The 13,096-nt window shown below is 36.2% G+C and overlaps 1 protein-coding gene and 1 long non-coding RNA gene across 4 annotated transcripts in view; both read left to right on the plus strand.

Moving 5' to 3' along the window:
* Positions 1–1,412: 1,412 nt before the first annotated feature.
* On the plus strand, positions 1,413–5,918 carry LOC109216064. Of its 3 annotated transcripts, none has more exons than XR_002066446.1 (4): positions 1,413–1,996; positions 4,041–4,181; positions 4,344–4,527; positions 4,627–5,918. It is a non-coding gene; the product is annotated as an uncharacterized LOC109216064 (long non-coding RNA). The 3 variants fall into 3 exon arrangements; XR_002066447.1 differs by lacking the exon at positions 4,041–4,181 and adding an exon at positions 3,624–3,745 and having other exon boundaries at positions 1,414–1,996; XR_002066448.1 differs by lacking the exon at positions 4,041–4,181 and having other exon boundaries at positions 1,416–1,996.
* Positions 5,919–12,596: 6,678 nt separating this feature from the next.
* LOC109216062 (methionine aminopeptidase 1D, chloroplastic/mitochondrial) overlaps positions 12,597–13,096 on the plus strand; it is a 10,077-nt gene continuing 9,577 nt past the window's right edge. Inside the window, exon 1 of the mRNA XM_019380188.1 lies at positions 12,597–12,884. Coding sequence (XP_019235733.1) covers positions 12,773–12,884 — 112 coding nt within the window. The 5' untranslated portion in view covers positions 12,597–12,772. The remainder of the gene's footprint in view (positions 12,885–13,096) is intronic.

The raw sequence follows: 13,096 nt of genomic DNA on the forward strand, positions 1-13,096 counted from the left end.
TATTCTGGTTAGCCCATGATGGCCCGTTTGGCCCATTTGCCAATGAGAGTACGATAAGAAAGATATGTATGTTGGTACTCGGTTGAGTAAGGTACCGGGTGCCCGTTGCGGCCCATAGGTTTGGGTCGTGACAGAGCTCGCCTGAAGAACAAGGTTTGCAAGCTCAAGTCTTCTCCAAGTTCAAGTTTATTTCAAGTCCAAGCAGCAGGAGAACCGCCTAAAAAAAGGGTCAACCTTCAGTTTTCTTCAAGTCAAGCAGTAGAAGCCCACCTAAAGAATAGGGTAAACTTTTAGTTTCCTTTCAAGTTCAAGTCAGCAGGAGTCCACCCGAAGAATATGGTTGATTTTTCAGTTTCAGTGGAAGACTCAAGACCGAAGAAGATTCAAGACAAGAGGTAGAAAGGATCTTGTACTTTTTCCTTTTCTTTTGATGTATTTTTATTTTCTATTTTTTATATAATGGCAGGGAAAGTGGATTGGAGCCTCGAATGGTACCTCACTCGACTCTCTCCTCATCTCATCATACTCCATCACTTCATTTACTTTTGAACCGCACGTAATCTGATTCTCTTATAACTTGGGATATGTAGACTGTTCAAAATTAGGGCTCAATCACATTCTCTTTATTTTATTTCTGTTGTCCATAAATAAAGGTCGGGTCAAAAATTGTCTTGTGTCTTTCTTTGTGTGAAAACACTTCATATTTCCACCCAAAGAGGGGCACCTGTAGACACGTAATTTTTAACCCTCCCCAAAATTTTATACCTTTTAGTACTTAGATATTTATTTAGTTCTAATATGAGTATTTTAACTATTTTTACTTTTAGTTATCATAGAAATGAAAACTTCCCAAAATATTTTATTTTATTTTTGCTAATTGATATTTCGTTTTTAGTTATATATAGTTTATCTTACTTCCTTAAAGATCACAAGAAGAGTCATATTTTTGTTTTGCTAAGGCTAAGATGAAAAGCTTAATAAAATATATCTCATTTGGTTTAGTATAATATTTAAGGATTAGATTTTAATAAATAATACCCTTTTTGAGTAATTTTTATTCTATTTAAAATTATTTGAATTATCTTAAGTAGTATCTGACTATTCAACTAAATAATTTAATTACTTTATATTGTGTTTCAAAAGAAAGAAAGAAACAAAAAAACCAAAAAAAAAAGAAAGAAAGAAAGAAACGAGAAGAATTGACAGAAAGAAAAAGAACGAAGCAAATGCAAGAAAGGAAAATTGAAATGGCCCCCGCTTCCCTTTCTTCTTTCTCTCCATCACGTGCCCTTCCTCCTATTTTACTATCTCTTTTTAATTTTGTTTTTCCCTTTTAGCCAATGGAGTGTTGCCACCTCACCCTTCTACACTATTCCTTTCAACAATTTCACTGCACACACTCACTGATTTCTGAGGGGACCACAACCATTTCTTTTGGCACAAGACTTTATTCACATTAGAGAGATAGAGAATAAACAGAGAAGAGAATTGAGGGAGAACGAGACAGCAACGGAGAGGGCACAACTGGGAGGACGTTAAGGATAGATGGCGAGAAAAAGAGCGCAGAAACATCACGCTTCTTCTGCTTTCAATACCAAAATATAGATATGACCGTCTTACTCATAAAACACCATGTAAATTCAGTTTTTTTGATATTTTAATTGTTTCTCCTTCACCGGAGAAGCATTAGCCTTGAACCAAATTCTCCATAACCACCAACCGTAAAGTTCAATCTCTTTCTTCCACTACTCATGCCATTAAACTCCACATATCTGAAATTCATCAACCACTGACCAACAGAGGCTCTTTTTCTTTCTTAAAGTTCAGGTCATCTTTTTGAGCTTCGTTGTTCTCTGGGTTGAGTACGTAGAGTTCAAGTTCGTCGACTAGATTTGAGTTTCTCCGGTGAGGTTCGGTCAGTCCGTTTCCTGTCGAGGTTCGGCCGTGGTCATGTGCATTGTCATGTTTTAAAACAGTCAGTCGCATATATTTAGAGGTCCATTTCCCTTCTCTTAAGCTCTAGATCTTTATTTTATAGATGGTTTTGTATTAGATCGTGATTGAGTTTGAATTAATATGGCAGTGTTAATTAGTATGTGTGTTGTATATTGATTTGTTCTTGTTTAAAATCACGACATCTTTAGATCTTAAAAATCATGAACTTGCTCTATCAATTTGGTTACTCTTCGTTCCATAGGATTTGTCTATATTTGGAGCTTAACTAGTTTGGAAAATTAGAAATTGAGAACTGGTGTGTTGTAAGTAGATTTACAAATTGGTGGGTAAAATTCATTAAAGTGAGATGTTGATAATCGGGTTTGGGTTTGAGGTGAACTAAGGGGTTTAGGCAAAAATCTTATTATTTTATATTAATTCATTTGGGATTCGCTAGAAGCATATTATGCCGATCACATGTAGGTAGGCAAACTTTAGGTCTTTTCTTTTATTTATTCGAGGTGAGAGGTTGTTTCCTTTAGTATATATTCAGGGAAATGCCCCGTAGACTCTGTAAATATTTTTATCAGGGGATGCCCCGAAGTGAATGTAAAAGGACGTCGATGCGACATCATCATGGAGGCATAGTAGGATAATTAGATTTATTTCTATTATTTACCTTTCCTTTAATTATTAGGTAGGGACGACCTTGAACCTCTTTTGTGCTTATTCTTCTTTTGTGCGTGTTCAACCTCAATTAGATTATCTTTAAAGCCGACTAGATCATGTACACAACCATGACCTTCACGGGACTTGGAGCATGCCTAATACATTCTCCTAGAGTCAGATGAACCCCCTTATCTAGAATCTTTGGTGTAAACCAATTTTTGGAGTCGAATGTGTTGTAGAAGGAAAAATTATTTTTTAAAATGGTGACTTGGCACACCAAAACCAAATGTCAGGTGTCGACTCTGAAAAATTCTTTGAAACACAACTTTTGTCACTTTTAAACTTGAAAATCCTTTTGAACTTTAAAAATTACATTATCTTTTTTTTTAAATGGTAAAGTAAAAAAAAGGGTGTGACACATTATAACCAACAACTCCTGGTGCTTTGTCATCTCCAATAGCATAGAGTCCTTCATATATTTTCTGATCAGTGATCTCTGTACATAGGGTCACTTGCTGCATATGTAAGTACAGGTCCCAATATCATCACCTGACTATTCACTGATGGCAAGTAAACTGTAGTAGAGCGCATCAAAGACTTATAGAAAGCAATTACTTCTTCTTGGATCTGGTTATCAGTGAGTTTGTCTCCATAGGCATTAGTCAATTCTGTAATTACTTTTCTTTGTCTTCTTTCCTTCATAACAGCTGAGAAGTACTTAGAGTTTGAATCTCCAAGTCTTATCCATTGCTCTGAATTCTGTTAAAGGATATTTTCCTCTATAAATGGCTATTTTTCCAAACTTTCTAGTAGCATTTTCTCCTCAATTACTAGTTAGTTCACCATAGTAGCACCTGTTCAAATGATCTTGAGTATCTTGTAAGTTATGCCTGATTTGCTCCATCTTAGTTGTTATGCCTCTGAACTCAGCATTATTAAGTTGCTTTAACAACGGTTTTAGTGCCTTCATCTTGTACCAAATATCTTTCATAGGATCTGAATGCAATTGTTCCTTCCAGACTCCTTCAACCAGTGGTAGAAAGTCTTCATGATCAGCCCATACATTGAAAAACTTGAAAGGGATCTTGCCTCTTGGTTCTACTTTTCTCAGAGTGATCACCATGGGTGCATGAGATGAATGGTATTTTATATCCTACTTCTATATGGACAAATGCAAACATCCATTCATCATTCCCAATAGCTCTATCAATCCTTCTATACACTCTATTTGTACCTTGTTGTTTGTTAGACCATGTATAGAATTCCCCCTTCCAAGAAAGTTCACTCAAGTTTAAACATTGCATACAGTTTGAGAAATCCTGGACTTCATTGCTTGTTACTTGATTTCCATATAGTCTATCTTGAGCAGTTAACACTGAGTTAAAATCGCCTCAAATGATCCATGGTTTGGAACTTTATGTTGCTATTGTTTGCAGGTGCAACCATAAAGGTTTCCTCTGATCAATTGTATCGAATCCATAAATGACTGTCATAAGACAGTTCATTGGAATCTTTCTTCCTATTATATTACAGTGCATTGACCGAAAAGTCTGATCTAGCACTGTTATATCATGAAGGTAGGATCCCACAGCATCTATATTCTCCCATTAGGAGCCTGATCATAGTTATATCTAGCTTGCCATCCTAGCACAATCATGTTCGAAATACAATCAGCCTTCTCATTTTTTACTCTAGTTTCTACTAAACCTACTAACTTTATACTATTCTCCTTTATATAGGTACTCAACTGTTATTATTTATATCTTTTGTTGGTACTTCTTATATTCCATACCAACCAAGACATCAGGAAGGGTTGATGGGCCACCTGCAGATGGTGGCTTCAAGTTAGCCATCACAGCTACACTTGAGTGTTTAGTAGGTCCTTGCTTTCCCCGCGTTATCACTGCTTTAACATGTTCATAGGTACCCCATTAATTTCTACTGCATTCTTCCCTTTAGTTAGTTGCTTTTGTTGGCCTTTTATTGTTATATGATCTTCTGCAATGTTCTCACCTTTGTCAGATGTAACCCCATGCTCCTTGCTTGGGATCACTGCCTGCTCTTGGCCATTCCTGATGAAGGAGCTAACACAACTCATGTACTCCTCCATATTTGTTTCACTAGCTGAGATCTCTTTTTTCTGGGCTGATGGTCCTGCTTGACCTCTTCCTTGCCGGTTTTTGCACAATCATGCCCAAGTTTTAAATATTTTTCACAAAAATTTGGTTTCTAATCATATTTAACTGTCTGTTCAAATATTCTGTCTGAGTCATCCATGACTGGCACCTTGTTTGGGAGAGGTTTGGTAACATTCACTTCAATAAGTATTCGAGAAAAAGAAATTCTAGATTGTTTAACAGTGCGCTCATCTGCAAACAGTTAAATTTCTATTATACTTGCAATACGACCAAATTAGTTACTTCCCTAGCAGTTCATTGGGAGCTTAGGAAACCTTACCCACAGTGGAATCTCAGTTAATTCTAAGTCAAAATCAAATTGTGGACTTCATTATTTCATTATCATAGGCCTGTTATTAACTGTGAGAGGTCCAGCACATAGATTTTTCTTCATATCTGCCATGGAATGGAACCTGACTATGAAGTAACCATGATCATGAGAGTATAGATCTGGCATAGTCACAGTATTCCACATTTGATTTATGTATCTATGCATATAGTTATACCTTTGCTTTTCCCCAATCGCATAGATAATTAGGGCACACTTCCATTTCATAGTTTCTGTCTCAAGTTCTGATTCTCGAGCTTAGCTACTAGATTACCTTCTACAAGCTCAGGGGTGATGTAGTTCAGAGCCAAACCATTAGCAGCTGATCTATAGCCAGAGTACTCCAGCCCAAGTGGACTCCTTGGTCACTTCCGATGACGGAACAGTAATCGGTAGTGGTGTTTGGGCTTGGTTTCCAACCTTGTGATCTTTACCCTTCAATGGAACAGTAGCATTGCGAGGAGGTGGAGGTGTGACTCTACCCTTAGGTCGACATGCAGGGGAATAGGACTCTGATTTTCTCTTTTTTGTTGTTGAGCCGATTCAGAAGCTTCACCATAAGGGATCTGGGTGAGGATTCCAGATCCTACCTAGGTTTTGGAAGCTCCGGAAATGGACTCCATAACAGCTGATGAACTGCTTCCTGTGTTTTGAGCTTAAGATTTTGTTATCTACCTTGATTTGTTGCTTCTTAGGACGACCCCATGACTTCTTTACTTTCTATATTATTATTTTTATAACAATATAGGAATAGTGCTGAATAGGATGTATTAATAATGCTAATATTAGTAAAATTATGATTAATTATGCAGGCATTAGTATGCTGAGAATATTCTTATCCACTATGTGCTTTGGTGTATTAAAGCATGCCTGTTATAAATAGAATTTTATTTATGGTGAATGCCTATATTTAGAGAGATTTTAGGGTTTATTACTTGGTGGCTAAGTCACTCTCTCCCTATAAATAGAGGGTTCTATTCCATTATAATTCATCCCAAAATTCAATAAGAATTTCCTCTCTTTCTCCGCAATATTGCTCTTGTTCTTTTATTATTTTATAACACGTTATCAGCACGAGACTCTACCGTCTCAAGAAGCTTTGAGAAGATTAAGGTATAACTTTTCTCCTCTTTTTAATTATGACTGACATTATGAAAAGAAAGTTCGTTGTCCTTGAAATTTCGGGCAAGGACTATATGACATGGGTGTTGGATGTTGAAATCCATTTAGATGCAATGGGTCTTGGAGACGCCATTAAAGACAAAACTAAAGCATCCACCCAAGACTGTGCTAAGGCCTTGATTTTCTTGCGCTATCACCTTGATGAAGGGTTGAAAATAGAATATCTTACAGTCAAAGATCCACTTTTTTGTGGAATGGCTTAAAGGAAAGATATGACAACTTAAAGTTGGTCACTCTTCCACAAGAACGATATGATTGGGCTCATCTGAGGCTCCAAGACTTTAAGTCTGTTTCTGAATATAATTCTGCGATGTTCAGAATTACTTCTAAATTGAAACTCTGTGGAGATACTATCACTGATTATGATATGCTTGAAAAAACGTTTACAACGTTTCATGCCTCCAATATGGTCCTGCAACAGCAGTACAGAGAGAAAGGTTTCAAGAAGTACTTTGAGTTGATTTCTCTTCTCCTTGTGGCTGAACGAAACAACGATTTGCTCATGAGAAATCACGAAAATCGACCCACTGGGTCTACACCATTGCCTGAAGTGGATGAGGTGTATTCTCATTATGCTAAGCGTGGAAAAGGCCGTGACTCTATTCGTGGTCGTGGTCGTGGTCGTGGTCGTGGCCGTAGACAAGGAAGAAATTTTTCTGGTGTTAATCATCCCCCAAAGAGAAATAACCACCAAAAGTGGAAAGTGAAAGATGAGAAGCCAAAAGCAAATGGTTCAGAAATCGAATGTTATCGTTGCGGTGGAAAAAGGCATTTGGCAAATATTTGTCGTGTTACCAAGACATTTTGTTGATCTTTATCAAGCATCTCTAAAGAATAAAGGCCCTGAAGCCAATTTTGTCTCTGACAATGATCTTGATATCACCCACTTGGATGTGGCAGACTTCTTTGAGCACCCTAATGGAAAAATAGACCACCTGATCGGTGATGGATCCGTGGTTAAAGATGATTGAATAGTTTGATTTTTTTTTTGCGTATTCGTAGTAGCTAATAAACATCATGTAATCACGGTTCTTTACATGAGTAGTCATTAGTATCAATCAGTATTATTTATTTATGAAATCGTGTTAGTTCTTTTTGATTAAATATATTTCTGGTGTTTGTTTTAAACAATGTGTTAGTTCGTCTTCTTCGTCATGCGAATCTTCATCTTACATTAGGCAACTAAAATTACAGTGAGGAACTTCTGTAATTTTATTCATGGGGATTGTAAAAAGATACAAGACTAATATTCCCAAAAAGTTAATTCTTTTGTGAGATGCAAAGCCGACGAAGGGGTGTTTAATTAGAATTGGAGGCCGTGTTTTCTGCGTTTAAAATATTTCTTATGATACCTTTACATGAGATTAACATTTATAACGTAGCTAGTGCATAGGAACCCCGAACCTCCTGAGACAATGTTCTCATCTAATAAGTCAAAAGTATAATAAGATGCCTTCGTTCTTTTACCATTATAATGCTTAGTTGCACTACTAAACAAGTTTGATACTAGTTATGATTTACGATATTTGTTTTCAAAAGGTGTTGATTTTTTTTCTTTTCAGTTTTTCAAAAAGCTTTTTAGCTAAGCACTAGTAGAGCAGTAGTAACACTCTAGTACTTAATACAACAAATCAAAGTATTTCGTTGAATTTATGGCCCATGCGTCACATTTTGTTTATTTTTGTATTCATTATTTCAACTTTTCTCTTCCCGTGTAGCAACTGTTTTGGAATATCTATATCTCTAATAATAAAATAATTTTTTTTATGTCAAACCATGGGAAGCAAATATGAATATCTCACGAAACAAAATTGGATCAAAGTTTAATTGTAAAAATATTTGTTTAGTTGATTCATGTACAACACATACAATATTCAAAAAGAAGAAATATTTCTCTCATTTAAGTATGTGTAAGGCAGATGTTACTACATATTCTGGTAGTAGTAAATTAATTGAAGGCTCTGGAAGAGCTACTATAACTCTGCCTAAGGGAACAATACTTATCATAGAGAATGCAATGTTCTCCTCCAAGTCCAAAAGGAACTTGTTGAGTTTTAGAGATATCCGCCGAAATGGATATCATATTGAGACAATAGATGAGAATAATCTTGAATATCTCATCATTACCAAAAATGTCTCTGGCCCAAAAGAGGGTTATTGAGAAGTTCCCATCTTTATCTTGTGGCCTGTATTGGACAAGAATTAGTACAATTGAGGCACATTCTATCGTAAACCAAAAGGTTACTGATTCCAATACTTTTGTACTTTGGCATGATCGATTGGGACACCCTGGATCAATTATGATGAGACGAATTATAGAAAACTCAAATGGGAATCCATTAAAGAATTTAAAGATTCTTTTAAATAATAAATTTTCTTGCACTTCTTGTTATCAAGGCAAGTTAATTATAAGACCATCACCAACAAAGGTTGGGATTGAGTCCCCTGCGTTTTTAGAACGTATACAAGGGGACATTTGTGGACCTATTCACCCACCTAGTGGGTTGTTTAGATATTTTATGGTCTTAATAGACGCATCTTCTAGATGGTCTCATGTGTACCTATTGTCATCTTGCAACCTCGCGTTTGCAAAGTTAATGGCACAAATAATTCGATTACGGGCAAAATTTCCCGAGAATCCAGTTAAGTCTATTAGACTTGATAATGCTGCTGAGTTTTCATCCCAAGCATTTAATGATTATTGCTTATCAATTGGGATAAAAGTGGAACATCATGTAGCTCGTGTTCACACTCAAAATGGTCTTGAAGAGTCTTTAATTAAACGTCTGCAATTGATAGCAAGACCGTTACTCATGAAAACGAGGCTTCCCACTTCTGTTTGAGGTCACGCCATTTTGCATGCAGCAATGCTAGTTTGTCTCAGACCGAAAAATTATCATAAATATTCCCCGTTGCAATTAGTTTTGGGTCACGAACCTAATATATCCCATTTAAAAATTTTTGGATGCGCAGTATATGTGCCTGTAGCACCGCCATATCGCACCAAAATGGGTCCCCTAAGAAGGTTAGGAATATATGTTGGGTTTGAATCGCCCTCCATTATTCGCTACCTCGAAACATTAACGAGAGATTTGTTCACTGCACGATTTGCAGACTGTCGATTCAATGAGACACTTTTTCCAAAATTAGGGGGAGAAAATGGTGAAACCAAACGGGAAATTTTGTGGAAAAATTCATCATTGTCTCATCTTGATCCATGTGCCTCTATTTGTGAAAAAGAGGTGCAAAAGATTATTCATTTGAAGAGAATAACAAATCAAATGCCAGATGCATTTACGGATATGAAAAGGATAACAAAATCACATATACCTGCAGAGAATGTTCCAACCCGTATTGATGTCCCTATTGGACAATCTTCTAGTGTCATAGCTAATGAGTCAAAAGCACGCCTAAAACGTGGCAGACCATTAGGTCCCAAAGATAAAAATCCTAGAAAAAGGAAAACAAATGATCAAAATGACACTGCGAAAGAATCTCATGAAGAAATCCACGATTTAATAAATTTTGAGATTCATGAGGAATCCACTGAGCCCGAGACTCAAGAAAATAAGGAACTATCAATAAATCCAATCGATATTGAGACAAATTTGAATCGAGTGGATATAGTGGTGGATTATGTCTTTGCATATAATGTTGCATCTAGCATTATGAAAGAAAGTGAGGATCTTGAACCTCAATCTGTTGGAGAATGTCGACAAAGACTTGATTGGCCAAAATGGCAAGAAGCAATCCAATCAGAGTTGAATTCACTTGCAAAACGTGAAGTTTTTGGGCCTGCAGTCCAAATACCTAATGGTGTTAAGCCCGTTGGCTATAAATTGGTCTTTGTACGCAAGAGAAATGAGAAAAATGAGGTACAAAGATATAAGGCACGCCTTGTTGCACAAGGATTTTCACAAAGGCCTGGTGTCGATTATGAAGAGACATATTCACCCGTTATGGATGCTATAATGTTCCATAATCTCATTAGTTTTGCTGTCCATGAAAACTTAACATGCATTTAGTGGATGTGGTTACCGCCTACCTTTATGGCTCACTTGATAATGAAATATACATGAAAATTCTCGAGGGATTCAAAATGCCTAAAGCAAATAATTTAAAGTCCCGGGAATGTTTTCAATCAAATTGCAAAGATCGTTGTATGGTCTAAAGTAATCTGGACGAATGTGGTATAATCGTCTTAGTGAGTATTTATTAAAGGAAGGCTATATAAATGATGCCATTTGCCCATGTGTTTTTATAAAGAAAACAACATCGGAATTTGTTGTACTTGCCGTATATGTTGATGACATAAGCCTTATTGGAACTCCTATAGAACTCCAAAAGACAATTGATTATTTAAAGAAGGAATTTGAGATGAAAGATCTCGGAAAGACAAAATTATGTCTTGGTTTGCAAATTGAACATTTGGCAAACGGAATTTTTGTTCATCAATCTGCCTACATAGAAAAGGTATTGAAACGGTTTTACATGGATGAAGCGCATCCATTAAGTACTCCGATGGTTATTCGGTCACTTGATGTGAATAAGGATCCATTCCGACCTCAAGAAAAGAATGAAGAGCTACTTGGTCCTAAAGTACCATATCTTAGTGCAATTGGTGCACTAATGTATCTTGCTAACACTACAAGGCCTGACATAACCTTTCCAGTTAATGTCTTAGCAAGATATAGCTCTGCTCCCACAAGGAGACATTGGAATGGAATCAAACACATATTGCGGTATCTAAAAGGGACTACCGATATGGGCTTATTTTATGGCAATAATTGCAGTCCTGATCTTGTTGGTTACGCCGATGCTGGATATTTATCCGACCCACACAAGGCTCGATCTCAAACAGGTTATGTGTTTACCTGTGGAGGCACTACCATATCTTGGCTATCGACTAAGCAATCAATTGTGGCTACTTCATCTAATCATGCTGAGATAATTGTTATTCATGAAGCAAGTCGAGAATGTGTGTGGTTGAGGTTTATAATACATCTTATTCGAGACAAATGTGGTCTGAAGTGTGACAAACTACCCACAATTTTGTATGAAGACAATGCAGCATGCATAGCCCAATTGAAGGGAGGATTCATAAAAGAAGATAGGACAAAGCACATTTCACCAAAGTTATTTTTCACACATGATCTTCAAAAGAATGGTGATATTAATGTGCAACAAATTCGTTCAAGTGATAATATGGCTGATTTGTTCACCAAGTCTCTACCGACGTCAACCTTCAAGAAGCTAGCATACAAGATTGGGATGCGAAGGCTCAAGGATGTGAATTGATGCTCTCATCGTGGGGAGTTAATGCGCGTTGCACTCTTTTTTCCTTACAAGGTTTTGTCCCACTGGGTTTTCCTTGCAAGATTTTTAATGAGGCAACCAAAAGGCGTATTATTAGATATGTGTACTCTTTTTCCTTTTCTAGATTTCTTTCCCATTGGGTTTTCTTTTAGTTAAGGTTTTAACGAGGCACATTATCTGTTGAATGGACATTCAGGGGGAGTGTTATAAATATAATTTTATTTATGGTGAATGTCTATATGTAGAGAGATTCTAGGGTTTATTACTTGGTGGCTAAGTCACTCTCTCCCTATAAATAGAGGGTTCTATTCCATTGTAATTCATCCCAAAATTCAATAAGAATTTTCTCTTTCTCTTTCTTCGAAATATTGCTCTTGTTCTTTTATTGTTTTATAACAATGCCATAATTTTTAAAAAATTAGTTGTTTACAGAAATACCCTCCACGTTGTTTAACTTTGTACGCTACTTTTATTGCAACATTTTTATTATCCTCATGACAGAGGCGGATCCAGCATTTGAACTTTATGAGTTTAGATTCGCAATTCTACCACATCTTATCTAATTTAATGGATTCAAAATTTATTATTTGTACATATTAAATAAAAAAGGAATTAAAATATATTTGTACTCATCATGGGAAGATGACAAAATAAATGTTAAATTAGAACGGGTTTAATCTAATATATTTGTTAGTTATACAAGTAATTGAAAAGCACTTTTATTTACCAATTTGCCACAGATTGTCGCAATAACAATTCGAATTAAAACGTCTTAAATTCATGAAATTGATAAAAATTGTTAGCAATATGGAATATACAAAGAATTATAAATATGACTTTTATAAAATAACAAACAATCGTACGAAGATTACAAGTTAAGTTATGATCTTATCACTTTTTTGTATCACAGTGAGAATCGAATTTGTACAAATATTATATGGATATGGAAGATTTTCGCCTAAGATTTGACTATAAAAAGGTGGAAAGTTAATGAACTCAAAACCTCAAAGTTCTTACACGCTGATTCCCACTTTAGTACTAACTCCTAACAGAAAGTACAAATACGATTACCTTGGTTACAAGATTTTTGTCAATTTTGTAGAGACTCTCTCATTGGACAAGCAGATAGCGGGTGCCTCGCGGGGGCAAAAAACCAAAAGAAAAAATGGTAGTATCAGTTTCCTCAATTCAACCCCGCTTCATCTCTACCTTGATTGGAGACTGCCGCTTCATTCAACCTTCACACTCACTTCATCGACTCTTCCGTTGCAACCCAGGTTCTTTTCTTTGCTTCCCCTTTTAATGCTTTATTGCTTTGGTATTTACATCTACTTTGCTTTGACATTCTCATAGTGCTTGGGACAATAAGTTCCCCTTTTCTTGTTTTACTGCTTTTTTCTTCTCAAGGTTTTGCATATACTTTGTGTTTTCTGGTCTTACAGATTTTATGATGATGTTCCCATAGTGCCTGAAACAAAGAAGAACCCCC

The sequence above is a fragment of the Nicotiana attenuata genome, unplaced genomic scaffold (genome assembly GCF_001879085.1).
Source record: "Nicotiana attenuata strain UT unplaced genomic scaffold, NIATTr2, whole genome shotgun sequence".
In the NCBI taxonomy this organism is placed as follows: Eukaryota; Viridiplantae; Streptophyta; class Magnoliopsida; order Solanales; family Solanaceae; genus Nicotiana; species Nicotiana attenuata.